Genomic DNA, 25076 nt, shown 5'->3' with positions numbered 1-25076 from the left:
AGATTTCTGTGCATTAATTTTGTGTCCTGCAACTTTACCAGATTCATCGATTAGCTCTAGTAGTTTTCTAGTGGTATCTTTAGGATTTTCTATGTATAGTATCATGTCGTCAGCAAACAGTGACAGTTTTATTTCTTCTTTTCCAATTTGGATTCCTTTTATTTCTTTTTCTTCTCTGATTGCCATGGCTAGGACTTCCAAAACTATGTTGAATAATAGCGGTGAGAGTGGACATCCTTGTCTTGTTCCTGATCTTAGAGGAAATGCTTTCAGTTTTTCACCATTGAGAATGATGTTTGCTGTGGGTTTGTCGTATATGGCCTTTATTATGTTGAGGTAGGTTCCCTCTGTACCCACATTTTGGAGAGGTTTTATCATAAATCAGTGTTGAATTTTGTCAAAAGCTTTTTCTGCATCTATTGAGAATGATCATATGGTTTTTATTCTTCAATTTGTTAATATGGTATATCACATTGATTGATTTGCATATATTGAAGAATCCTTGCATCCCTGAGATAAATCCTACTTGATCATGGTGTATGATCCTTTTAATGTGTTGTTGGATTCTGTTTGCTAGTATTTTGTTGAGGATTTTTGCATCTATATTCATCAGTGATATTGGTCTGTAATTTTCTTTTTCTTTGTAGTATCTCTGTCTGGTTTTGGTATCAGGGTGATGGTGGCCTTGTAGAATGAGTTTGGGAGTGTTCCTTCCTCTGCAATTTTTTGGAAGAGTTTGAGAAGGATGGGTGTTAGCTCTTCTCTAAATGTTTGATAGAATTCACCTGTGAAGCCATGTGGTCCTGGACTTTTGTTTGTTGGAAGATTTTTAATCACAGTTTCAATTTCATTTCTTGTGATTGGTCTGTTCATATTTTCTATTTCATCCTGGTTCAGTCTTGGAAGGTTATACCTTTCTAAGAATTTGTCCATTTCTTCCAGGTTGTCCATTTTATTGGCATAGAGTTGCTTGTCGTAGTCTCTTATGATGCTTTGTATTTCTGCAATGTCCATTGTAACTTCTCCTTTTTCATTTCTAATTTTATTGATTTGAGTCCTCTCCCTGTTTTTCTTGATGAGTCCCGCTAAAGGTTTATCAATTTTGTTTATCTTCTCAAAGAACCAGCTTGTAGTTTTATTGGTCTTTGCTGTTGTTTTCTTTGTTTCTATTTCATTTATTTCTGCTCTGATCTTTATGATTTCTTTCCTTCTACTATCTTTGGGTTTTGTTTGTTCTTCTTTCTCTAGTTCCTTTAGGTGTAAGGTTAGATTGTTTATTTGAGATTTTCCTTGTTTCTTGAGGTAGGGTTGTATTGATATAAACTTCCCTCTTAAAACTGCTTTTGCTGCATTCCATAGGTTTTGGATTGTCGTGTTTTCGTTGTCATTTGTCTCTAGGTATTTTTTGATTTCCTCTTTGATTTCTTCAGTGATCTCTTGCTTATTTAGTAATGTATTGTTTAGCCTCCATGTGTTTGTGTTTTTTATGTTTTTTTCCCTGTAATTGATTTCTAATCTCATAGCGTTGTGGTCAGAAAAGATGCTTGATATGACTTCAGTTTTCTTAAGTTTACTGAGGCTTGATTTGTGACCCAAGATGTGATCTATCCTGGAGAATGTTCCATGTGCACTTGAGAAGAAAGTGTAATCTGCTGTTTGGGGATGGAATGTCCTATAAATATCAATTAAATCTATCTGGTCTATTGTGTCATTTAAAGCTTGTGTTTCCTTATTAATTTTCTGTCTGGATGATCTGTCCATTGGTGTAAGTGAGGTGTTAAAGTCCCCCACTATTATTGTGTTACTGTCAATTTCCTCTTTGATAGCTGTTAGCATTTGCATTTGCCTTATGTATTGAGGTGCTCCTATGTTGGGAGCATATATATTTATAATTGTTATATCATCTTCTTGGATTGATCCCTTGATCATTATGTAATTTCCTTCCTTGTCTCTTGTAACATTCTTTATTTTAAAGTCTATTTTATCTGATATGAGTATTGCTACTCCAGCTTTCTTTTGATTTCCATTTGCATGGAATATCTTTTGCCATCCCCTCACTTACAGTCTGTATGTGTCCCTAGGTCCGAAGTGGGTCTCTTGTAGACAGCATATATATGGGTCTTGTTTTTGTATCCATTCAGCAAGCCTGTGTCTTTTGGTTGGAACGTTTAATCCATTCACATTTAAGGTAATTATCAATATATATGTTCCTACTGCCATTTTCTTAATTGTTTGGGGTTTGTTTTTGTAGGTCCTTTTCTTCTCTTTTGTTTCCCACTTAGAGAAGTTCTTTTAGCATTTGTTGTAGAGCTGGTTTGGTGGTGCTGAATTCTCTTAGCTTTTGCTTGTCTGTAAAGCTTTTGATTTCTCCGTCAAATCTGAATGAGATCCTTGCCAGGTAGAGTAATCTTGGTTGTAGTTTCTTCCCTTTCATCACTTTAAATATATCGTGCCACTCCCTTCTGACTTGTAGAGTTTCTGCTGAGAAATCAGCTGTTAACCTTATGGGAGTTCCCTTGTATGTAATTTGTTGTTTTTCCCTTGTTGCTTTTAATAATTTTTCTTTGTCTTTAATTCTTGACAATTTGATTACTATGTGTCTTGGTGTGTTTCTCCTTGGGTTTATCCTGCCTGGGACTCTCTGCACTTTCTGGACTTGGGTGGCTATTTCCTTTCCTATGTTAGGGACATTTTTGACTATAATCTCTTCAAATATTTTCTCAGGTCCTTTCTCTCTCTCTTCTCCTTCTGGGACCCCTCTAATGCAAATGTTATTGCATTTAATGTTGTCCCAGAGGTCTCTTAAGCTGTCTTCATTTCTTTTCATTCTTTTTTCTTTATTATGTTTTGCAGTAGTGAATTCCACCATTCTGTCTTCCAGGTCACTTATCCATTCTTCTGCCTCAGTTATTCTGCTATTGATTCCTTCTAGTGTATTTTTCATTTCATTTATTATATTGTTCATCTCTGTTTGTTTGTTCTTTCATTCTTCTAGTTGTTTGTTCTTTAATTCTTCTAGGTCTTTGAATTGTTTTTTTAATTAAAAAAATTTTATTTATTTATTTATGGCTACGTTGGGTCTTCGTTGCTGCACATGGGCTTTCTCTAGTTGCAGCAAACGGAGGCTACTCTTCATCGCAGTGCTCAGGCTTCTCATCATGGTGGCTTCTCTTGTTGCAGAGCATGCGCTCTAGGCACACGGGCTTCAGTAGTTGTGGCTCGCGGGCTCTAGAGCACAGGCTCAGTAGTTGTGGCACACAGGGTTAGTTGTTCCGCAGCACGTGGGATCTTCCCAGACCAGGGACTGAACCTGTTTCCCCTGCATTGGCAGGCAGATTCTTATCCACTGCGCCACCAGGGAAGCCCTCTTCTAGGTCTTTGTTAAACATTTCTTGCATCTTCTCGATCTTTGCCTCCATTATTTTTCCGAGGTCCTGGATCATCTTTACTATCATTATTCTGAATTATTTTTCTGGAAGGTTGCCTATCTCCACTTCACTTAATTGTTTTTCTGGGGTTTTATCTTGTTCCTTCATCTGGTACATCATCCCCTGCCATTTCATTTTGTCTATCTTTCTGTGAATGTGTTTTTTGTTCCACAGGCTACAGGATTTTAGTTCATCTTGCTTCTGCTGTCTGCCCTCTGGTGGATGAGGTTATCTAAGAGGCTTGTGCAAGCTTCCTGATGGGAGGGACTGGTGGTGGGTAGAGCTGGGTGTTGCTCTGGTGGGCAGAGCTCAGTAAAACTTTAATCTGCTTATCTGCTGATGGGTGGGGCTGAGTTCCCTCCCTGGTGGTTGTTTGGCCTGTGGCAACCCAGCACTGGAGGCTACAGGCTCTTTGGTGGGGCTAATGGCGGACTCCAAGAGGGCTCATGCCAAGGAGTACTTCCCAGAACTTCTGCTGCCAGTGTCCTTGTCCCCACGGTGAGCCACAGCCTGCCCCTGCCTCTGCGGGAGACCCTCCAACCCTAGCAGGTAGGTCTGGTTCTGTCTCCCCTGGGGTGACTCCTCCTTTCCCTGGATCCCACTGTGCACACTACTTTGTGTGTGCCCTCCAAGAGTGGAGTCTCTGTTTCCCCCAGTCCTGTCGAAGTCCTGCAGTCAAATCCCAGTAGGCTTCAAAGTCTGATTCTCTGGGAATTCCTCTTCCCATTGCCAGACCCCTAGGTTGGGAAGCCTGACGTGGGGCTCAGAACCTTCACTCCGGTGGGCGGGCTTCTGTGGTATAATTGTTCTCTAGTTTGTGAGTCACCCACCCAGCGGTTATGGGATTTGATTTTATCATGATTGCACCCCTCCTACCGCCTCATTGCAGCTTCTCCTTTGTCTTTGGATGTGGGGTATCTTTTTTGGTGAGTTCCCGTGTCTTCCTGTCGATGATCGTTTAGCAGTTAGTTGTGATTCCAGTGCTCTTGCAAGAGGGAGTGAGCACACGTCCTTCTACTCCTCCATCTTGAACCAATCCTGGATGTGACTTCTTTTTACGCTATTAGAATTATTGCTTAGTGAACAAACTGTATTATGGTATTGATAAAGAAAATGGAAATAAAAGTAATTTTGCCACTTCAGCTTTCTTTCTTTTATACTTTTATTCAGTCAGCAGATATCCGATGGGTATGAATTGCTCTTGTCTGGGCCCTCCATGTGGCTTATTCATGTGGTTGGTGCTCAGGCCTCCTCTTACCTAGCTTGGCGGTGGTGAAACTGAAATTCAGTCCTCCCTCCCACCCCACGTTGCCACCTGGCTCTCCTCCATTCCTGCTGCTTCACCAGCCACTCGTTCGAGGTCCCCCTGGCTGGTTCTTTCCCATCTCCCTGGCTGCTGAATGCTGGACCTCCCCAGGGCCAGACCCTGGTGTCTTCTTTCCAGTTACACTCACACGCCTGGCGACATGGCATTAAAGACAACTTGCTAGAATGGTAGCAAGTCCCAGCTCTCTCCCTCAACTCCAGTCTTGTGCACCCCGCTGCCCGTTTGACACCTGACTAGAAAGGTCTGTCAGGTCTTGCACATGGAACATGCATTCTGCACATCTTCTACTCCTGCCGTCTTCCATGTCCCTGAACGGCAACTCCATCCTTCTAGTTGCTCAGGTTGACACCCGTGGAGTAGTGTTAGACTCTATTCTCTCTCACCCCAACTTCCAATCCATCAGGAAGTCCTGGGACTTGATTTAAAAAACAGATTTGAAATCCAACCCCTTCGCATCAGTGCCTCCAGGCCCATGCTGCCGTCACCCTCACCTGGATTGATTGTAGTAGCCTCTTCTCTCGGCGCCCTCCTTCCACTTGTGCTCCTCCACGTCCAACCTCAACAAAGCAGCTGAAGGGTCAGACCATGTCACCTGACTGCTTAAAACCCTCTGGGGGCTCTCATGTCACCCAGAATGAAAGCCCAGCCTATGTTAGGCCACAGATGATCTGCACCTCCTTACCTCTGTGACCTTGAACAATTTAGCCGTGCTTCTGCCTCAGGGCCATTGCCCCTGCTGCTCCTTCTGCCTGGAGGCTCTCTGCTCTCACAGGTACCCTTGGCTTGCCCCTCACACCTCCTCAGAGAAAGCTGGCCCTGCCCGCTGTACTGCACAGCACTTCCTGCCTGCCTTCTTTCTTTTTTTTTTTTTTCAATTGGGGTATAGTTGTTTTACAATGTTGTGTTAGTATCTACTGTACAGCGAGGTGAAGTAGAGTTCCCTGTGCTATACAGCAGGTTCTCATTAGTTATCTATTTTATACATATTAGTGTATATTTGTCAATCCCAATCTCCCAGTTCATCCCACCCCCTCTTTCCCCCCTTGGTGCCTGTACATTTGTTCTCTACATCTGTGTCTCTATTTCTGCCTTGCAAACCAGTTCATCTGTACCATTTTTCCAAATTCCACATTTATGTGTTAATATATGATATTTGTTTTTCTCTTTCTGACTTCACTCTGTATGACAGTCTCTAGGTCCATCCACGTCTCTACAAATGGCCCAATTTTGTTTCTTTTTATGGCTGAGTAATATTCCATTATATATATGTACCACATCTTTTTTATCCATTCGTCTGTTGATGGAGATTTAGCTTGCTTCCATGCCTGTCTGTTTTCTAACCTTTCTTCTTCTCTGTCGGACTTTACTATTTATCACTGTCTATTGTGCTACAAAATAATCCCCTAATTTATCTTGTTCATCCTCTTCTTCCTAAGAGAATGTTAGCTTCATGAGGGCAGGGATTTGTCTGTTTTACTCACTGATGTATTCCTAGTATGTACAACACTGACACATAGTTGGCAGTGGACATTTATTAATAGTTACTGAATTAATGAAGGTACATTTAATGAACTAATGTCTTCCTAGGTCTATATAAACATAGGTAGGTAGATAGAGATATTTTATATTTATACACAGTTGTATAGTGTTATATCATATGGACATTCCACCATTTATGTAACATATTATTGGACAATTTAGATTGTGTATAGTTTTTTATTATTATGATAAAGGTAGCAAACATTCCTAATAGTAAAAATAACTGCTTGAGTAATTATTATGTGCCTCTTCCAAGATTTTTTTTGCCTTATATTTGTTGGTGCTACAGTGTTTGGGTGCCTGTATGTTCTCAGTTATGTCTTACTAGTGCATTTTATGTTTCATGGTTTAAAAACAAAACAAAAAAACCTCTGTCATATTTAATGCTTTTGGTATTGAATCCTACTTTATCTTATGTTAATATCGTCAATGCTGTGTTTTTTGTTTCTTTTTATCTAAAAGGCTTTGTTATTTTTAGTCTCTCTTAATAATTTGGTTTTAAGTGTATCTTGTGTCAAATATAGCACAGTATTTGGATTTGGATTTGGAACGGAGTGGCTATCTCTACTCAATTAAAATTGGTTTAGGAGGGATTTTGTTCATTTTAAATGCCTCTGGGATTTTTTATTTTGAAAGTAACATATGCTGGTTGTAAAAAAAAAAAAAAAAAGTTACAATCCAAGTATGGAACTTGAAATTTTCTTACCATTCTATTTCTATAACCATGATTCCAGTCCCCAGAAGTATTTTTATATATATACTACCAGAATCACTCCCATCTATATATAAACATACATGTGCATAAGTGTAATATGCCCACACAAAATTTTAATGAGATTATATTATCAATATTGTTTACATTATTTTTTATCATTTAATAGAGTTCCTTTATTCTTTCTGTATGCTACATTGTATTTCATCATATTCATGTACCTTAGTATTTTAACCATTCTCTTATAATCAGTTAGATTGTTAATATTTTTAAATTACTTCAAACAGTGATGAAATTACACTCCTGCTAATATTTCTGCAGTTGCAAATAAGTCAGTGGAGCGTGTGGAGGGTGGCAACATAAGAATGCAGTAATACTTTTTTCCCTTCATCGCTTTTTACTTGGCTTCTAATTTATGGTTAGGGTTTGTATAGAAAAAATATGAATGGGAATTCTGCCCAGGGTATAATCCCTTTTGAGGAAATGTATTGATAAAATTCAGGTTGGGTTTATATTTGTGAGAATTAGTTTTTGAAGTTGGACTAAAAGTTCTGATCTGTAATTGTCTTTTGATTTTCAGATAGGTGCTTTTCTTTTTGCCTCGAATATTGGCACTGGGCACTTTATGGGCCTGGCTGGAAAGGGGGTGTCTTCAGGGATTGCTGTTGGGGCCTTCGAGTGGAATGTAAGTAGTGCCTTCTGTAGCAGCTAACCTCCACCTTTATCATTGTCCAAATGAAACATAAAAACTTGCTTTCAACCCTGAGTAAATATTAAAGACTCCTTGAGAAGTCATGGAAGAAGGGAACCAAGTCTTTGATTTCTCAACAAGATTGTGCTAGTTTTCATTCTTCTTAGTAAAGTAATGAAGAGATAGAGAATGTTTACATCCCAAGGGCCATAGGAATACAGTTAGGAGACTAGTCAGGTAGGGAAAAGGTCATATTAACACTTAAATATATATGTACATAAACATAAACATACATACATACACATATGTGTGTGTGTGTACATAGACATACAGATATATATGTATATATGTGTGTGTATTTATCGGTATGTACACATTTGCGGTATGCAGTTGACCCTTGAAAAACATGCATTTAAACCATGCACGTCCGGTTACACGCAGATTTTTTTCAATAAATATAGTACTTTTATTTTCATTTCACAGATCTTTAAATTGACTAAGTGTGGGGAAAAGTTTGTGTTCAATTAGAGATCACAATATATGGAATCAAAAGAACTAGGGTTTGAGTCCTGATTCTATCCAGATTGTTTCAGCTTCCTGCCCTTGGATGAGTCATTTATCAATTCCTTTGTTTTTGAGACAGATTTAGCTTGACTACCTGGGGGTTGGCACCCCTAACCCCCACATTGTTCACGGGTCAACTGTATACTGAGAATAGGCTCAACTGGGTTCTTTGAGATATTCAGCTGGTTACTACAAAACTCCTAACTGATCGCCTATGAATACCAGGTTTCAACTATAAAACTTATAAAATGGATTATTTATCTAATCTGTGGAATATATTTGTTATAGGACCTAGAATTTGTTCACCTAAATTAATATAAGTGAATTTATGTGTCTTGGGTTAATTAACCTATCTCTATATAAATCACCTGGCCCTTTTTTTTTTTTTTTTTTTGATAAATCAGAAAGCTCCCTACTTTCTGGGTCTCATCTTTTCCTCTGGTAGACTACAGAAATAAACAATACTTCTAACAAAGTTAATTCCAGACCTGATAAGGCGCCCTGGTCTGTACCACCATTTAGTTCTCAGAATTCGTTCACATCTCCTTCATATATTCAACTTACCTCTTCTTTGTAAAGAAAGCCAGAGACAAATGCATTACTTAATTTCAATAGCTTGTGTAAATTTTGGTGTAGTTTCTCTACTATTTCTCTGAATGGTTTCTGATTTTTTTTTTTTACTATCTTTTTTGTTTAATTATAAGCCACCTTCGTTTCTATCTGGAAGTAGGCAAACAATAAATTTTAATAAATATCTTGAAAATTGGCTCAGTTAACCCCCTCTAAATTAAGAATGCACCCCTTTATAGGCAAAGATCAAGTGCCTATAAGTTAAGTTTGTTGTACTGGAAGGCTTATGCTTGGGCTGTTATTTGCAAGGTCCCCAGTAATTATGACATTTATTGGGCTCAAAACAGTAACTGAGCTTGCATCTCATTTAAGAGCTTAGCCTAGGTGGGACCCTGATTTAATTGCTCTTCTTTTCTTGGTTTCAGTCTCCATTTATGCTCTGTGTTCTTGGTTGGGTATTTTCTCCCATTTACATTAAGGCTGGGGTGAGTATCCATTAGCGGTTACTCTTTTCTTTACAATATTTTTTCTTACAAATACTGCATATGTACATAAAAACATCCTAGAGGGGGCTTCCCTAGTGGCGCAGTGGTTAAGAATCCGCCTGCCAATGCGGGGACGTGGGTTCGAGCCCTGGTCCTGAAGGATTCCACATGCCGCGGAGCAACTGAGCCCATGCGCCACAACTGCTGAGCTTGTGCTATTGAGCCGGCATGCTGCGGCTGCTGAAGCCCGCGTGCCTAGAGCCTGTGCTCCGCAACAGGAGGGGCCGCCACAATCAGAAGGCTGCGCACCGCAGCGGAGAGTGGCCCCTGCTCGCCACAGCTAGAGAAAGCCCGCACGCAACAACCAAGACCCAACGCAGCCAAAAATAAATTAATTAATTAAATTTAATTAAATAAAAAAAAAATATCCTAGAGGACAGGTTAAACTTCTCAGTGTTCTGATCCTTGTACTGATTTCCCTAAATCCTAAGAAATGTCTGAAATAACATCATTCTGACTGCTAAACAGAAGCCAGTAACTGCCTACTCTTTCACTCTGGACCTTACTCAAGAGTTCACTTCTTAAGGCTTTTATAGAAAACATTTTAAAACTTTGTTAAAAAATAAGACCTAAATTAAGAGAACAATTCTGTTAATGACTGGAAGACAACAGCCTAAAAATATTAGTTCTCCCTAAATCCAGAAGAAGATGTTTGAGGAACTTGACAAGCTGACTCTAAAATGTATGTAGGAGATAAGGGGACAAAGATGTCAGTGCCTGGCTGAGAGAGAACAAAGAAGAGACTGTCCAGGCCTAGCATCCACAGGGGTACGTGGCATGATGTCACCAACATGGCAGAATAAGAGTGTTCTGTCAAAGAACTCCAGTTTAGACTGTCACCCACAGGCGAGAGGGCCTTTGTGGAAGTACAGGAGTCATGCTGTTGGAAAAGAAAAATACCCACGACTGGATGCATTGAAGAGGGTGAGAGGGACAGGTTCACTTTACACATGTCACCACTCCCCCGAGGTGGCACAGCTCAGTGCCAAGAGAGACCTTCTTAGCCTGAGATTTGCCCCATGGGGGAGAGCGACAGCGTGTAAGTGCCCAGCTACTCTAGCTGCGCAGACTGCTGCCAAAAAGACCTACTTCTTTCTTACTCCATCTAGAATATTCAGGTGTGCTGTATGACTGGGGGTGGGGAGTGGCTGGGAGAGCAGCACTTAGGGCTCTCAGATGGCATCAAAGGAACACAAATCCTACTAACCCCCTTGCAAACTCTATCAGGAAGCCTGCCAGTAAGCCACTGGGGTCTCTTCACTTGCAGATCTCCCCAGCTGGTCCTCAGACACCCCAACATTCTTCATGCCTCACCCACATATGCCTGCACCTTATGGCCAGCTCCCTTAGCTTACCTCCAATTGTGGCAGTGTTGATTCCTGGCATAAAGCTAGTGAGCACACGTAGAAAGCCAGCCTGACCCTGTAGGATTGGGAAAGCACACACGAGCATTCAGCACCACCCTCAGTAAGGCAAGCAAACTGGAGGCTGTCAGCACTCAGCCTGGCTTTGTAGGATCAAGGAAGACATGTGAAGCAGGTGTATCCAAGGAAAGGTCTGAAAAAGCCTCAGAATCCCTAGCAGGATTGATGGAACGTATTTCTCTCCAAAAACCAGTCAGTAAAAACTGGAGGCGGTGACTGCTTCCTCAAATGCAGAAACAGCAACACAAGACTTCAAGGAACTTGAAAAATCGAGGAAATATGACACCACCAAAGGAACACAATAATTTCCCAGTAACCAACTCCAAAGATTTGCCTGATAAAAAGTTCAAGACAGTTGTTTGAAGGAAGCTCAGTGAGCTACAAGAAAACACAGAAGGACAGCTCAGCGAAATAAGGAAAACAATATGTGAAAGAAATGAGAGGTTTAACAGAGAGATAGGAATCCTAACCATACAAATTCTGGAGCTGAAGATTACAATGAATGAAATGGAAAAGGCAACTGGGACATCAACAGCAGGCTTGGCAAAGCAGAAGAAAGATTCTGTGAACTCAATGATAGGTCATTTGAAATTACGCAGTCAGAGGAGAACAAAGGGAAAAGAGTGAAGAAAGCCTATGTGAGCTATGGGACACCATTAAAAGAAACAATCTACACATTACTGGCATCCCAGAAGAAGAGAGGGAGAAGCAGGCAGAAAGCTTATTTAAAATGGAGAACTTCCCAAATCTGAGGAGAGATTTGGATATCCAAGATGACAAAGCTCATCAGTTCCCCCCCAAGTTTTAACCCCAAACTATCTTCTCCAAGACACATTATAATAAAACTGTCTGAAATCAAAGACAGAGACAAAATTTTAAAAGCAGGAAAAGAAAAAAAATTCCTCACATACAAGGGAACCCCCATAAGGCTATCAGTGGATTTCTCAGCAGAAGGCTTGCAGGATAGGAGACAGTGAGATGATGTATTCAAAGTGGTAAAAGAAAAAGACTGCCAACCAAGAATACTTTATCTGGCAGAGTTGGTCTTCAGAAATGAAAGAGAAAAAAAGACTTCCTCAGACAAACAAAAGCTGGGGAAGTTCATCACAGCTAGAGCTGCCTTATAAGAAATGTTGGAAGGAGTCTTCAAGCTGAAATGAAAGGATGCTAATTAGTAACATGAAAACATAGTAAGTAGATAGTCAAAATCAGACTACTCAAATACAGTAAGATGGTGGTACGTTAACCACTTAACTCTAAAGGTTAAAGGACAAAAGTATTTTTTAAAAACCATAGCTACAATTATTTGTTAACAGATACATAATATAAAAAGAGGTAAATTGTGATATCAAAAACATTAAATGTCAGGCGGGAAGTAAAAGGGTAGAGTTTTCATATGCATTCAAAGTTATCACCTTGAAATAGACTGTTATATCTATGGAAGCCTCATGGTAACCACAAAGCAAAAAGCTATGCTAGATACACAAAAGAGAAAGGAGAGAACCAAAGCTTACTACTATGGAAAATCATTAATTCACAAAGGAAGATAGTAAGAGGGGAAGAAAGTAACAGGGAAACTACAAAACAGTTAGAAAACAACTACCAAGATGTCATTAGTAAGTCCTTACCTAGCAATAATTACTTTACATGTAAATGAATTGAATACTCCAATCAAAAGGCACAGAGTGGATGAATGGATTAAAACTTAGCATGGTGGGACTTCCCTGGTGGTCCACTGGTTAACACTTTGCCTTCCAATGCAGGGGGTGAAGGTTCGATCCCTGGTCGGGGAGCTAAAATCCCACATGCCTCATGGCCTGAAAACCAAAACATGAAACAGAAGCAATATTGTAACAAATTCAGTAAAATGGTCCACATCAAAAAAATCTTTAAAAAAAGAATCAGCATGGTGACTATCATTAACAATACTGTATTATACACTTAAAAGTTGCTAAGAGAGTAAATCTTAAATGTTCTCACCACAAAAAAGTGGCAGTTATGTGGAGTGATGGAGATAGTAACTTAAACTTACTGTACTAATCATTTTGCAATATATACATGTATCAGATCACATCACATACCTTAAACTTGTATGATGTATGTCATAGCTCAATAAATCTGGAAAAAAGTAAATAAAGTGTATGTAGAAGAGCAAAAGCATAAGAATAGCAAAGATATTCCTATCAAAGAAAAATAAGAAGAACTTATCTTACCAAATAGCATGACTTACTATAAAGCTGTAGTAATTAAGACAGTTTGGTATTGGCACAAGGATAAACACATTGACACAAGAGAGAGTGAAAAAGCCCAGAAACACTCATATGTATGAACACCTGATTTATGACATAGACGGCATTGCAGATGACTGAGGAAAGGAGGATCAATTGGTTATCATACGAAAAAAATAAAATTAGATCCCTATTCTACACAAAAATAATTTTGGATTGATTAAAGGCTTAAATAGGAAAGGCAAAAATTCGTCTAACTTTTATAAGAAAGTAAAAAATATCTTTATATCCTTGAAGTATGGAAGGATTTTAAAATAATATACAAAAATCCCAAATCTCTGGCTAACCACTAAAGTACACAGGCATACCTGAGACCCCAGGGAGCCCAGCCAAAAAAAGATCTGTCTTCCAAAGACAGGACTGTTCCTGGAGAGATTTGTGAGTTTGCTGTGCCAGTGACTGAGCACATTCCCCAGCTTGCACAGGGCAGGCAGTGGAAGACAGAAGTCTTGCTGGTTGGAGGTATCAAGGACATAATTGAGGGCTGGCAAAGCAACCCGAAACTTAGGAGGGGAGCTCCAAAAACAAGGGAGCCAAAGAGAGGATTAGTCCCCAAATCTCAGTATAAATTCTGCCCAAACCCTTGACTGACTGCCAGGCTACTCAAGTGCAGGGAAAACCTTCAGAGGACCAGGCTAAGTCAGCAGCAGCTGGAAGCTGGAAAACCAATTGGAGACCTCAGCTTCTGCACTGCAGGGTGGGGGTCAGGGTGGCATGGAAGATATGGTAGTCTGAGTCCAGACACATTCAGTCCCTACTCAAACAAGAGCACTAATCCTCGGAAGAACAAAACGGATTCTAGAGTGCTACATCATATTATCTATGATGGCCAGTCTTCAACCAAGAATTATTAGATATGCAAAGAAATGGGAAAATAAACATGACCCACACTCAGGGAGAAAAAAAGCAATAAGTAGAAGCTGACTCTGAGCAGGCCCAGATGTAGATTTAACAAAACAAAGACTTCAACTTGCTATTATAAATGTATTCCAAAATGTAAAGGAAAATGTGATATTAATGAGTGAACAAATAGGGCCTCTCAACAGAGAAACTGAAACTGTAGAAAAGAACCAAGTCGGGACTTCCCTGGTAGCGCAGTGGTTAAGAATATGCCTGCCAGTGCAGGGGACATGGGTTCGATCCCTGGTCCAGGAAGATCCCACATACCGTGGAGCAACTAAGCCTGTGTGCCAGAACTACTGAGCCTGCACCACGACTACTGAAGCCTGTGCGCAGAGCCCATGCTCCGCAACAAGAGAAGCCACCGCTATGAGAAGACTGCCCACCACAGTGAAGAGTACCCCCTGCTCATGGCAACTAGAGAAAGCCCGCACACAGCAATGAAGACCCAATGCAGCCAAAAATTTTTAAAAATAAAAGTAAAAACCAAAAAAAAACAAGTCAAAATTCTCAAGTTGAAAAGCATAGTAGCTGAAATGAAGACTTCACAAGAGGGGTTCAACAGCACAATTAAGATGGCAAAAGAGAGAATCAGTGAACTTGAAGATAAGAATTACTCAGGATAAAGAACAGAGGAGAAAAAACTGAAGAAAAAGGAACAAAACCTCAGAGACCTGCAATACAATATCAATCGATCAGACATGTAATTGGAGTCCCAGAAAGAGAAGAGAAAGAGGCAGAAAAAAATTTTTGAAGAAATAATAACTGAAAATATATCCTTTGGTGGAAAATGTTAATTTACAGATTCAAAATGCTTAACAAACACTAAATAGAATAAACACAAAGAAAACTACACATAGGTTTACATCACAGTCAAACTGCTAAAAGCAAAGATAAAGAGAAGATTTTGAAATTGGTAAAAGAAAAGCAACACATTACATGCAGGGAAACAATGATACAGTTAATAGACGACTTCTCATCAGATACAGTGGAGACCAGAAAACATCAGAATGACATAGTTGGATGCTGAATGGAAGAAAAAGCTGTCAACCGAGAATTCTATACCCAGCAAAAGTATTCTTTAAAAATGAAGATGAGGGGCTTCCCTGGTGGTGCAGTGGTTGAGAGTCCACCTGCCGATGCAGGGGACACGGGTTCGTGTCCCGGTCCGGGAAGATCCCACATGCCGCGGAGCAGCTAGGCCCGTGAGCCATGGCCGCTGAGCCTGCGCGTCTGGAGCCTGTGCTCCGCAACAGGAGAGGCCACAACAGTGAGAGACCCGCGTAGCGCAAAAAAAAAAAAAGATGAAATATATATAAATAGGGCTTCCCTGGTGGCGCAGTGGTTAAGAATCTGCCTGCCAGTGCAGGGGACATGGGTTTGAGTCCTGGTCCAGGAAGATCCCACATGCTGCAGAGCAACTAAGCCCATGCGCCACAACTACTGAAGCCCGTGCGCCTAGAGCCCCGTGCTCCACAACGGGAAAGGCCGCCACAATGAGGGGCCTGCGCACCGCAACAAAGAGTGGCCCCCGCTCGCTGCAACTAGAGAGAGCCCACGCACAGTAACAAAGACCCAACACAGCCAAAAATAAATTAAATAAATAAATTTAAAAACAAAAGAAATATATATAAGTATTGAATCATTATGTTGTACACCTGAAACCAATGTAAGGTGATAAGTCACTTATACTTCAATTAAAAAAAGAACTTATTGCAAAAAAAATTTTTTTGAAGGTTATTGGGTAGGTAAAAATTTCTTAGGACACAAAAACCACAAACCATAAAGGAAGAAATTGATATATTGGACTTCAAAGTAAAATTTTAAACTTTAACTCTTAGAAGTATATTTTTAAGAAAGTGAAAAGTCAAGCTAGAGACTGGGAAGGAGTATTTGTAGAACATACTGACAGTAAAAGACTTATATCCTGAATATACATATTTTTTAAAACTCTTAAAGCTTAACAGCAAGAAGACATTTCACCAAAGAAAATATACAGATGGCAGATAATCACATGAAAAGATGTTCACTATCACTGACCGTTAGGAAAATGCTACTTAAAATCAGATCCCGTGCACACCCACTAGAATGGCTGAGATTAAAAGGACTGATGCTACCAAGAGCTGGAGAGGTTGTGGAGCCCCTGGGGCCCGTACCTTTCTGGAGGGAACGTTGGAAAACAGGTTGGCAGTTTCTTACCCAGTTACACCTTAGGATCTAGCCGTTCTGTTCCTGGGTGTGGCACTTCACCCCACCCCAGAGAAATGAAGACGCATGTCCACACACAGACTGATACAGGAAGTTTTAGTCCTAACAGACGAACCTAGAAATAATCTGAATTGGGACAGACAGCACGTGACATGGTACTAGGTGGCACCGAGGAGCCGTCGAGTGACAGCACGGGTGAGAAGCAGGATGTGGTACCAGGTGAAAGTAGCAGGACATAGAAGTGCACACACTCTTTTTTTTGGGGGGGGGGAGTTGCATTTATTCTTTATTGATTATGGATACTTTCCTTACTAGCCATATGCATTAAAAGAAAATTGTGAACCAGTAAAATAAACCAGACAGAGAAACAAATATTGCATGATATTAATTATATGTGGAATCTTAAAAAAAAAATGTCGAAGTCATAGAAACACACAACAGAATGGTGGTTGCCAGGGTTGGGTTGTGGAGGAAATAGGAAGGTCTGCTGGTCCCAAAGGGAAGTTCATGAGTGATTTGTGAGCAGGGACTCTGGTGGTTCTGTGACCATTCACACTGGTTTCCCCGGAGCTGTGTGACTCCATGGGTTTGAGCTCCAAGGAAGGCGAGTCTGGCGACAGCTGGTTTTCCAAGACTGGGGTGGTGAGGGTCTTGGCCGCACGCCCTTGGGAGCTTAGCAGGGTGTTAGAAATGCCTTATATTTTGAATGTGGTGGTGATCACACAACTGTATACATTTTCCCAAACTCATCAAACTTTACACTTAAAATGGGATAATTTTACTGTGTGTAAACCATGGCTCATAAAACTTAAAAACATACACTTGTGGAGAGGGCATTAAAATTGTGGAAGGCTTTGTCTGCCGTGCAGTCTAAAGCTTGCAGTTGTGAAACCATAATCCCAGGAAAATCACCTCATATTGTGACGGATTTTGAGATAAAGTCTTTAAAGAAGTAATTAAGTTAAAATGAGGTCGTTAGGGTGGGTCCTAATCCAGCATGACTTTATGAGATGAGTATATTGGACACAGACATGTACAGAGGGAAGGGTGAGCAGACGCAGCGGGGAGATGGTCTCAGCCAGCCAAGGAGACAGGCCTGGCATGCATCCTTCCTCACGGCCCCGCGAGAACCAGCCCCGGACACCACGAGCTGCCAGCCCCCAGAGCTACAGGGCAATGCGTTTCTGTTGTGTGAGCCACTCTGTCGTACTTTGTGACGGCAGCCCTGGCAAACTACTATGAGTAGCGAGTGTGAAACAGCTTAGAGCCTGACTGAGAAGTCAGCCGTGTGTGGTAGCATACGATTAAGAACCAAATGAAGAGGAAATGAATGAAAGCTCCAGGTGTTTAGGAGGGGGCGTGTGGTCCCTGCCAAGCCCCCAGCTAAAGCTGCAGAAAGCAGATGGGATTTGCATGTGTGAGGTGGGGGAACAAGAGCACAGGAGCATATTCGGGACTGGAGGTGGGATGGTATTCAGTTACCGCTGGTTTATTCACTGCCGTGAGCCAGGCACTGTGCTAGGAGCCAGGCATCTGATGATCGAAGAGCGCGCTCCCTGCCACCGGGCACACACAGCGTGAGATGGTGGAGGTAGAAATGAGCAGGGCGGTCTGGGGCACCAGCTCACACACGAGCGGCATTGGCACAGAGGACCAGGTGTGAGAGCTGTGGAGTCAAGTTGTGTCTCCCTTGAGCCCTTGGTATATTTGTAATATGTGATAAAAACATTTGATTTTGCTCTATGATTATTTCATGAAAGTGATTTGTCATCGTTTGACATATTCAATTAGCTGCATTTACTTCTGCTTTCCAAAGGTTGAACAGGAAGCTAAATTCCAAGCTTCTTGAAGACAGCGGTTTTGCCTCTTCTTTCCTAGTTCTCCCATCTTAACAGGGGTCCGTGTAATGCAAAGGGAGAGTTGGTGACCCTGCACCTGGTACTCCTGGGCCGCTTCCACCGTCAGCCGCATCTCCATGACAGCCAGCACCTTGTGAGCGCTCTGCCTGATGGTGGCTTCTCTTGTTGCTCCTACAGGTAGTAACATGGCCCAAATATTTGAGGAAGAGGTTTGGTGGCTACTGGAACCAGTTCCTCCTCACTATTCTGTACTTCTTCCTTTATATCTTCAGTAAGATCTCAGTGAGTTGTGTAAAAGCCAGCCCAAGGAAGAAAAACACAAAAAAATCGATAGGCAGGACTATGCTAGGTTTGTCGCAGCAGTTCACTCTGGGGCCTCATAAGTTACTTGTCAGCCTCTGCTGTCTAAGCTAAAGTGGAGAAAAAATAGCTTAATGATACACAAAATGAAAGGCAGAGGCATCTTCTTTGCTTCCCAAGCCCGGGTTACAGGCCTCTCCTGTGTGTTCCCAGAGAACACTGGGCGCCATGTCATCAGGTGGTGCCACTCCCCTGCTGGAAACAACCCAGGCACCCCACCACCCTTACAAGAGAACTGAACCTCGCGTTATGACCTGTGAAGCCTTCCTACCCTGGCCCTGCCTCTGGCCTCGTCTCCTCCCCTGTACTCGCCATATCGTTTCTCAAATCCAGCAAGCTTATTCCCACTTGAAGCCCTTGACACCTGCTCTGTACTGTGTCTGGAATGTTCTTCCCCCAGATTTTTGAAATGTCACTTCCTGGGAGAGGCCTTCCTCGGATGTGCCCAGTCAGTCTCTACTCCATTACTGTTTCTGTTTCCTTTGTAATACACGCCACCATGTGAGAGAATTTATCTGTTTCCTTGCTTGTTATCTGTCTTCTCCACTCTGGTGCGAGCTTCTTGAGCCCCGGGCCCTTTCCTGGCTTGCTCCCTGCAATCCCCCTCTGCTGAGAACATGGTTAGCACATAAGGCACTTGACAGGTGTTTTTTTTGAATGACTGAATGAGTGTCACTTATCACACTTCATGGAAATTGCCTATTTGGTGGCCTGTCTCCTTCATTAAACATAAGGTACTTGAAGACAGTGACTGAGTTTTGGTAACCCTTGAATCTCCTGAACCCTGCCGAGTATCTACCGCATGGCTGGTGCTCAGTAAACATTCGGTGTGTAAATGTTGGGTGTTGGGAGAACCTCTGCCCATTGTATCTCTGGCTGTGGAGACCAGAATACCAAAGCACGAGGTTAGCCAGTAAATGACGTGCAGGTGCTTCAGAGTCATTGTCAACGAAGCCTGGGGTTAACAAACCCAGCCCGCAGGCCAGTCGGACTAGTGATCTGCTTTGTACAGTCCTTGAGCTAAGAATGGTTTTTACAGTTTTAAAGAGTCGTAAAAAAACAGAAATGGTCTGTGTGTCACAAAGCCTACAGCATTTACCATCTTCCCTTTACAGAAAAAGCTTGCCAGTCCCTGATAAGCAGCCCCCTCTGCCTTTCCCACTGGCGGAACTGCAGGAACAGCTCGCTCCCTGGGCACACTCTCCACTCTGAGGCTCCAAGGAGGAAGAGGCTAAGTTGCATTAACTTAGCCCAATGCTTAAAGGTCCTGACCTTGGCTGAACTCATGGGGCACCAGCTGTGTTGCCCAACAGAACTTGGGTAGACCTCACCCAGTGTCCACTAGGAATGGAGTGGACGTGCTGACTTCAGATGGCCTCTGAGGTCAGCGTCTTTATGGGACAGCTGTTGATAGAGCTGGAAATGAAAGTGCAGCCTGCTACGTTTGTACCCATTTCAGGTGGAGATCTGCACTGGCGCCATGTTCATGAGGCTGGTTTTGGGGTTGGATGTTTACCTGGCCACCGTAGTCTTGCTGTCAGTTACCGGCATTTATGCCATCACAGGTGAGGTTACCCTAACCCCACAGGTATTTGTGTTGACACAAAAGCTCTACTTCTTAGTGAAGTCCTAAAGACATTGAGACAGGGATCTCCAGCTTTTGCATTTTCCCTGAATCTGTAAGTCACATTGCTGAGGCCTGAAAGGGCCAAACACTGAAAATAATTGAGGCAGGGGTGCCCGAGTTGTGCCCTTCTCCTGGAAATCGTATCAGACTGGCAGAGGCTTTCCAAGAGGATTGACAGGGCCGGCAGTGTTTGGGGTGGGGCAGGCCTCACACTGAAGTCTGCCTGGTGAAGGGGTGAAGGAGCGGGAGCACAGAAAGGGACTGAGAGGAGGAGCTGCTTCAGGGCATCCCGGTTACCTGGTAACCTGGTCAGGCCATCAGATGGGATCACTTAGGCAGACAATTCAAATTTGGAATGTTGATCCCATCTTGGGCTAACGCTATGTAGCATGATACATGGCATCATAACCTTGGGTAGTGGCAGCTCCCCATCAGCCACACATCCACGAGGTGAACAGCCGTTCTCTACCCAGACAGCCATTCTGGTTTTCTCTTTCAGTACAGTATTCAATACATTACATGAGATGGTCAACATTGTATTATAAAATAGGCTTTGTGTTAATGAATTCGCCCGACTGTAAGCTAATGTAAGTGTTCTGAGCACATTTAAGGCAGACCAGGCTAAGCTATGATGTTCAGTAGGTGAGATGTAGTAAATGCATTTTCGACTTAATAATATTTTCAGCTTACAATGGGCTTATCAGGATGTAACCCCATCATAAGTCAAGGAAGACCTGTATACTTTTTTGCTTAGGAAAACTACCAGATTTTCATTTATCCAAAATGGGAAGTAAAAGGAAATTGGGATATAAAAGAGCAAGATAACAATCCAACAACAGATCATGAAGGCTGTTCAAGAGAGAAAACAGGGTGTATCTAGTCTAAGCATAAGCAGTTGTAAGGCCCACTGAGCTCAGGACGGAGGTGTGGGTGTGGAGACGGGCAGACCCGAGTGTGTGGACCAGGCATGCAGAGTAACTTCCCACAGAGTCAGGCGTGGCTCTCCTTTCCCTTTCTCTTGCCTATTCAGGTGGTTTTGCGGCTGCAGTTTATACTGATATCTTACATGCTGGCGTTGTGGTTCTGGGCTCAGTCTTGTTAATGGGCTATGGTAAGTAAGTCTGGAGAGCAGTGGGCACTGTGGGTGGACTCTTTGAATCTGACAGCTGTCTGGGGCCATTTCAGCACCTTCCTCTCACAGATGAGGAGACCGAGGCCCTCAGAACCCACGAGCGTTGTCTAAGGTCATGTCCGCGTCAGGAGAAGGAGGAGTTGAGGAGTAGGAGGGGTGATGACAAACTCAGGCACTTTGAACAGCAGTCAAGAGTGGCCCACCACACTCATCCCCACTCTGTGCCTGTGTCCATGCTCTTCCTCTCCAGTCAGAAGCCCCTCTCCCTTTTGTCCACTCAGTTAAATCCATCTCTCAGGGTCAGCGGAAGATCCACCCCTGAGTGTGTGATTCCATGATTGTTCTACCTCTATGTCTTTGTTCTCTGGACTTGTATCACTACCACACAACGTGACTTTTCTTTTTGATGGTACATACCTTGATTGTTCATTGTGTCACATAAATAAGTCATACCCCCCAGGTCCAAACCTTCTTAAGAACCAGAGCCATTGTATCCTTCACACAATGAGTCTGATGCACATGGTAGGTGCTTAGTGAGTAAGACGAATGAAAATAATAGCTGATATAAATTGAGAATCAGGTACCATGCAGGCATTTATCTGTATTGCCTCATTAAATGATCACAGTCATCATGAGGCATAACTACTTTTATTATCCTCATTTTACTGATGAGGAAGCTGAGTTACTCAGTTAAGTAACTTGTTCATGAAACACACCAAGAGTAGAGCTCAGAGCTGGGTCCCTCTAACACCGAAGCCCCCGATATTTGAATAGCATATTACCGTACCTGTAGTGACAATTACACTCACCTTCAAGTGGAGGTTTCCTCCCACTAGCTAGGAGTAGCCTTAGTGAGGTTGGCGGTACCCACTGTTCCATGAGTCAGAGATTGGTCTTGCAGAAACCTAGAAGGAAAAGCTCTTGGCTCAGGTATGGAAAAATTATTGAAATGATATGCTAGTTCAGTTGAAGGGTTATGGTTCCATAGAGCATGTTGTTGAGCCTCATGGAAGGAGAACAGATAGACTCACAAAGAATCACAAACCTCAGTCTTACCATTCAGTAAGCATTAGTGCTCCATGAAGTATACTCAATGCTGTGTTGCTGGGACACAAAATACCTGTCAGGCATGCTCCAAGGAATTTTGTAATGAGCTGGGAAACAATCACTGATTTGAGTGACACAACTATAAACTATAAAACATTCTAAGCCATTGTGTTTGCTCAATGTTAATGGTAAATATCAACTTTATTAAAACTTGCCAAGACCATCCCAATACTTGAGAATGATATCCAATTAAACTTTAGGGGCAGATGGAATATTCCATTTAATTTTAGCAATTATATCTCTAAATAATTATATATCATTTACTGTTATAGACTGAATGTTTGTATCCCCCCAAAATTCATAAGTTGAAATCCTAACCTCCAATGTGATGGTATTGGGAGTTGGGGCCTTTGGGAGGCGGTTAGGTCATGAGGGAAGAACCTTCACGAATGGCATTAGTGCCCTTATAAAAGAGACCCCAGAGAGCTCCCTCGACCCTTCTGCCACATGAGGACACAGTGAGAAGATGGCCAACACCCTGTCAGCCAGCACCTTGATCTTGGACTTCCCAGCCTCCAGAACTGTGGGAAGTAAGCCATTCACTATATGGTATTTTGTTATAGCAGCCCGAACAGACTAAGACATTCTCTGAGAAATTTAATGGGATTTTTTTTTTTACCAGAGTATTCATGCTAGTTCTTTTGATAAGTAAACTATTTGGGAGAGGCGTTGTTTTCCTTTAAAAACATACAAGAACTTGTACATCCAAGTGAATGTTGCCTTCAAACAAGTCACCGTGGGAACCTGTGCACATACAATTTTATTTTTTTATTTCTAATTTTTAGGTAAATTTTAGGTAAGGTAAACAAAACAGAAGGGTACACAGTGAAATATTTACCACCCTCAGTTTCTCAGTTTGACTCCCCAGAGCCAACCAGTATCATAAGTTTTGTGTACATCCTTCCAGAGACGGTCTTCATATGTACAAGCAAACCTTGGAGATATTGTGGGTTTGGTTCCAGACTACAGCAATGAAGCAAATACCACAATAAAGCAAGTCACATGAATTTTTTGGTTTCCCAGTGCATATAAACTTATGTTTACACTATACTGTAGTCTGTTAAGTGTACAATAGCATTATGTCTAAAAACAAGGCACATACCTTAATTTTAAAATAATGCTGTTGGAAAAATGGCACTTATAGACTTGCTCGTTTCAGGGTTGCCTCAGACCTTCAATTTGTAAAAAAAAAAAAAAAAACCAAAAAAACCACATGGTATCTGCAAAGTGCAGTAAAGCAAAACACGATAAAATGAGATATGCCTGTACAAATATTTTTTTTCTCTGTGAGATATATATCTTAATAGAATCAGAACATTTTAAAGCCTGTTTTTCCACCACTGGAACTATATCTTAGGCAAATTTCTATATCAGCAAATAGAGATCTACTGCATCTTTTCTGCTTTTGTATTTGTAAAAAACTTTTTATCGAAAAGTGCACAAATCAAAGTGGATAGCTAGATGAAGTATCACAAAGTGAACACACTCTGGTAGCCAGCACCCAGGTCAAGAAGTTGTCTTTTTGTTTCCTTTTCCAAACTTTATACTTTCGTTTCTTTTTCTTGCCTTATTACGCTGGCCAGGACCTTTAGTACAGTATTGAAGACAAGAAGAGGCATCAGTCCTCCTTGTCTCATTCCCAATTTAGAGGGAAAGCTTTGAATATTTCACCATTAAATAAAATGTTTGCTGTCAATTTTTTGTAGATATTTTTTGTCATACTAACAAAGTTCCCTTCTATTCCTAGTTTACTAAGATTGTTTATCATGAGCAGGTTTTGAATTGTATCAAATGTTTTTCCACATTACTGAGGTGATTATATTATTTTTCTCCTTTTTCTTTTAACACAGTTAATTACATTGACTTGGTTTTGAGTGTTAACCTTGCATTCCTGGATTTGTCAAGAGATACCTCAATTTCCTCTCCAAAGTGGCAATTTTAACTTATATTCTCAGAAATGTATGAGAATATGTGTTTCTTAACCTCCCAGCCAACACTCAATGTTTTTGTGTTTTTTTTAACTTTTAAAAAAGTTTTATTTATTTATTTTTGGCTGCATTGGGTCTTCGTTGCTGTGTACGGGCTTTCTCTCTAGTTGGCAGTGAGCGGGGGCTACTCTTCATTGTGGCACGTGGGCTTCTCATTGCAGTGGCTTCTCTAGTTACAGAGCACAGGCTCTAGGTGTGCAGATTTCAGTAGTTGTGGCACGCGGGCTCAGTAGTTGTGACTCGCAGGCTTTAGAGAACAGGCTCAGTAGTTGTGGCTCACGGGCTTAGTTGCTCCGCGGCATGTGGGATCTTCCCAGACCAGGGCTTGAACCTGTGTCCCCTGCATTGGCAGGCGGATTCTTAACCACTGTGCCACCAGGGAAGCCCAACACTTGATGTTTTAAGACTTTAAAAAAATATGCCCAGTAGGTGAAACGGGAAAAACAAGTATCTCATTTTTGTTTTAATTAGAAGTTTCCAGACGCTGGTGAGGTTGAGCATCTTTTCATATACTTAGTGGACATTTGTATTTCCTCCTTTGTGGATTACATGTTCGTATTCTCTACCACATTTCTTTCCAATAGTTTCCCTTGGCTATTGATGTGTGAGTCCTTCATACGTGATGCAAATCTCTTCTTTTATTCTAACAAATTTTTAACTTGATTTCAGTCATATAAATTTAAAATTTTGAAGTCAAATTTGTCAACCTTCCTTTTCCTTTCTGTGTCTTGTTGAAGAATGTACTACTCCCTAACCCAAGTTCATAAAGATACTCTCCTGTTTTCTTCTAATAACTTTGTGGTTTTG

At 41.6% G+C, this 25076-nt stretch overlaps 1 protein-coding gene across 1 annotated transcript in view; it reads left to right on the top strand.

Annotated features, from left to right (window-relative positions):
• LOC114892867 (sodium/glucose cotransporter 1-like) overlaps positions 1-25076 on the top strand; it is a 61867-nt gene that overhangs the window by 6778 nt on the left and 30013 nt on the right. Inside the window, 5 exon segments of the mRNA XM_029218199.1 lie at positions 7587-7691; positions 9257-9316; positions 18233-18337; positions 19875-19980; positions 21073-21153. Of these exon segments, the coding sequence (XP_029074032.1) occupies positions 7587-7691; positions 9257-9316; positions 18233-18337; positions 19875-19980; positions 21073-21153 (457 nt within the window).

This window comes from Monodon monoceros, unplaced genomic scaffold (genome assembly GCF_005190385.1).
Source record: "Monodon monoceros isolate NGI ecotype Baffin Bay Population unplaced genomic scaffold, NGI_Narwhal_1 Super_Scaffold_1, whole genome shotgun sequence".
NCBI classification, from domain to species: Eukaryota; Metazoa; Chordata; class Mammalia; order Artiodactyla; family Monodontidae; genus Monodon; species Monodon monoceros.
Note: the sequence above shows the minus strand (reverse complement) of the source record. Positions and strands in the feature narration are given on the sequence as shown.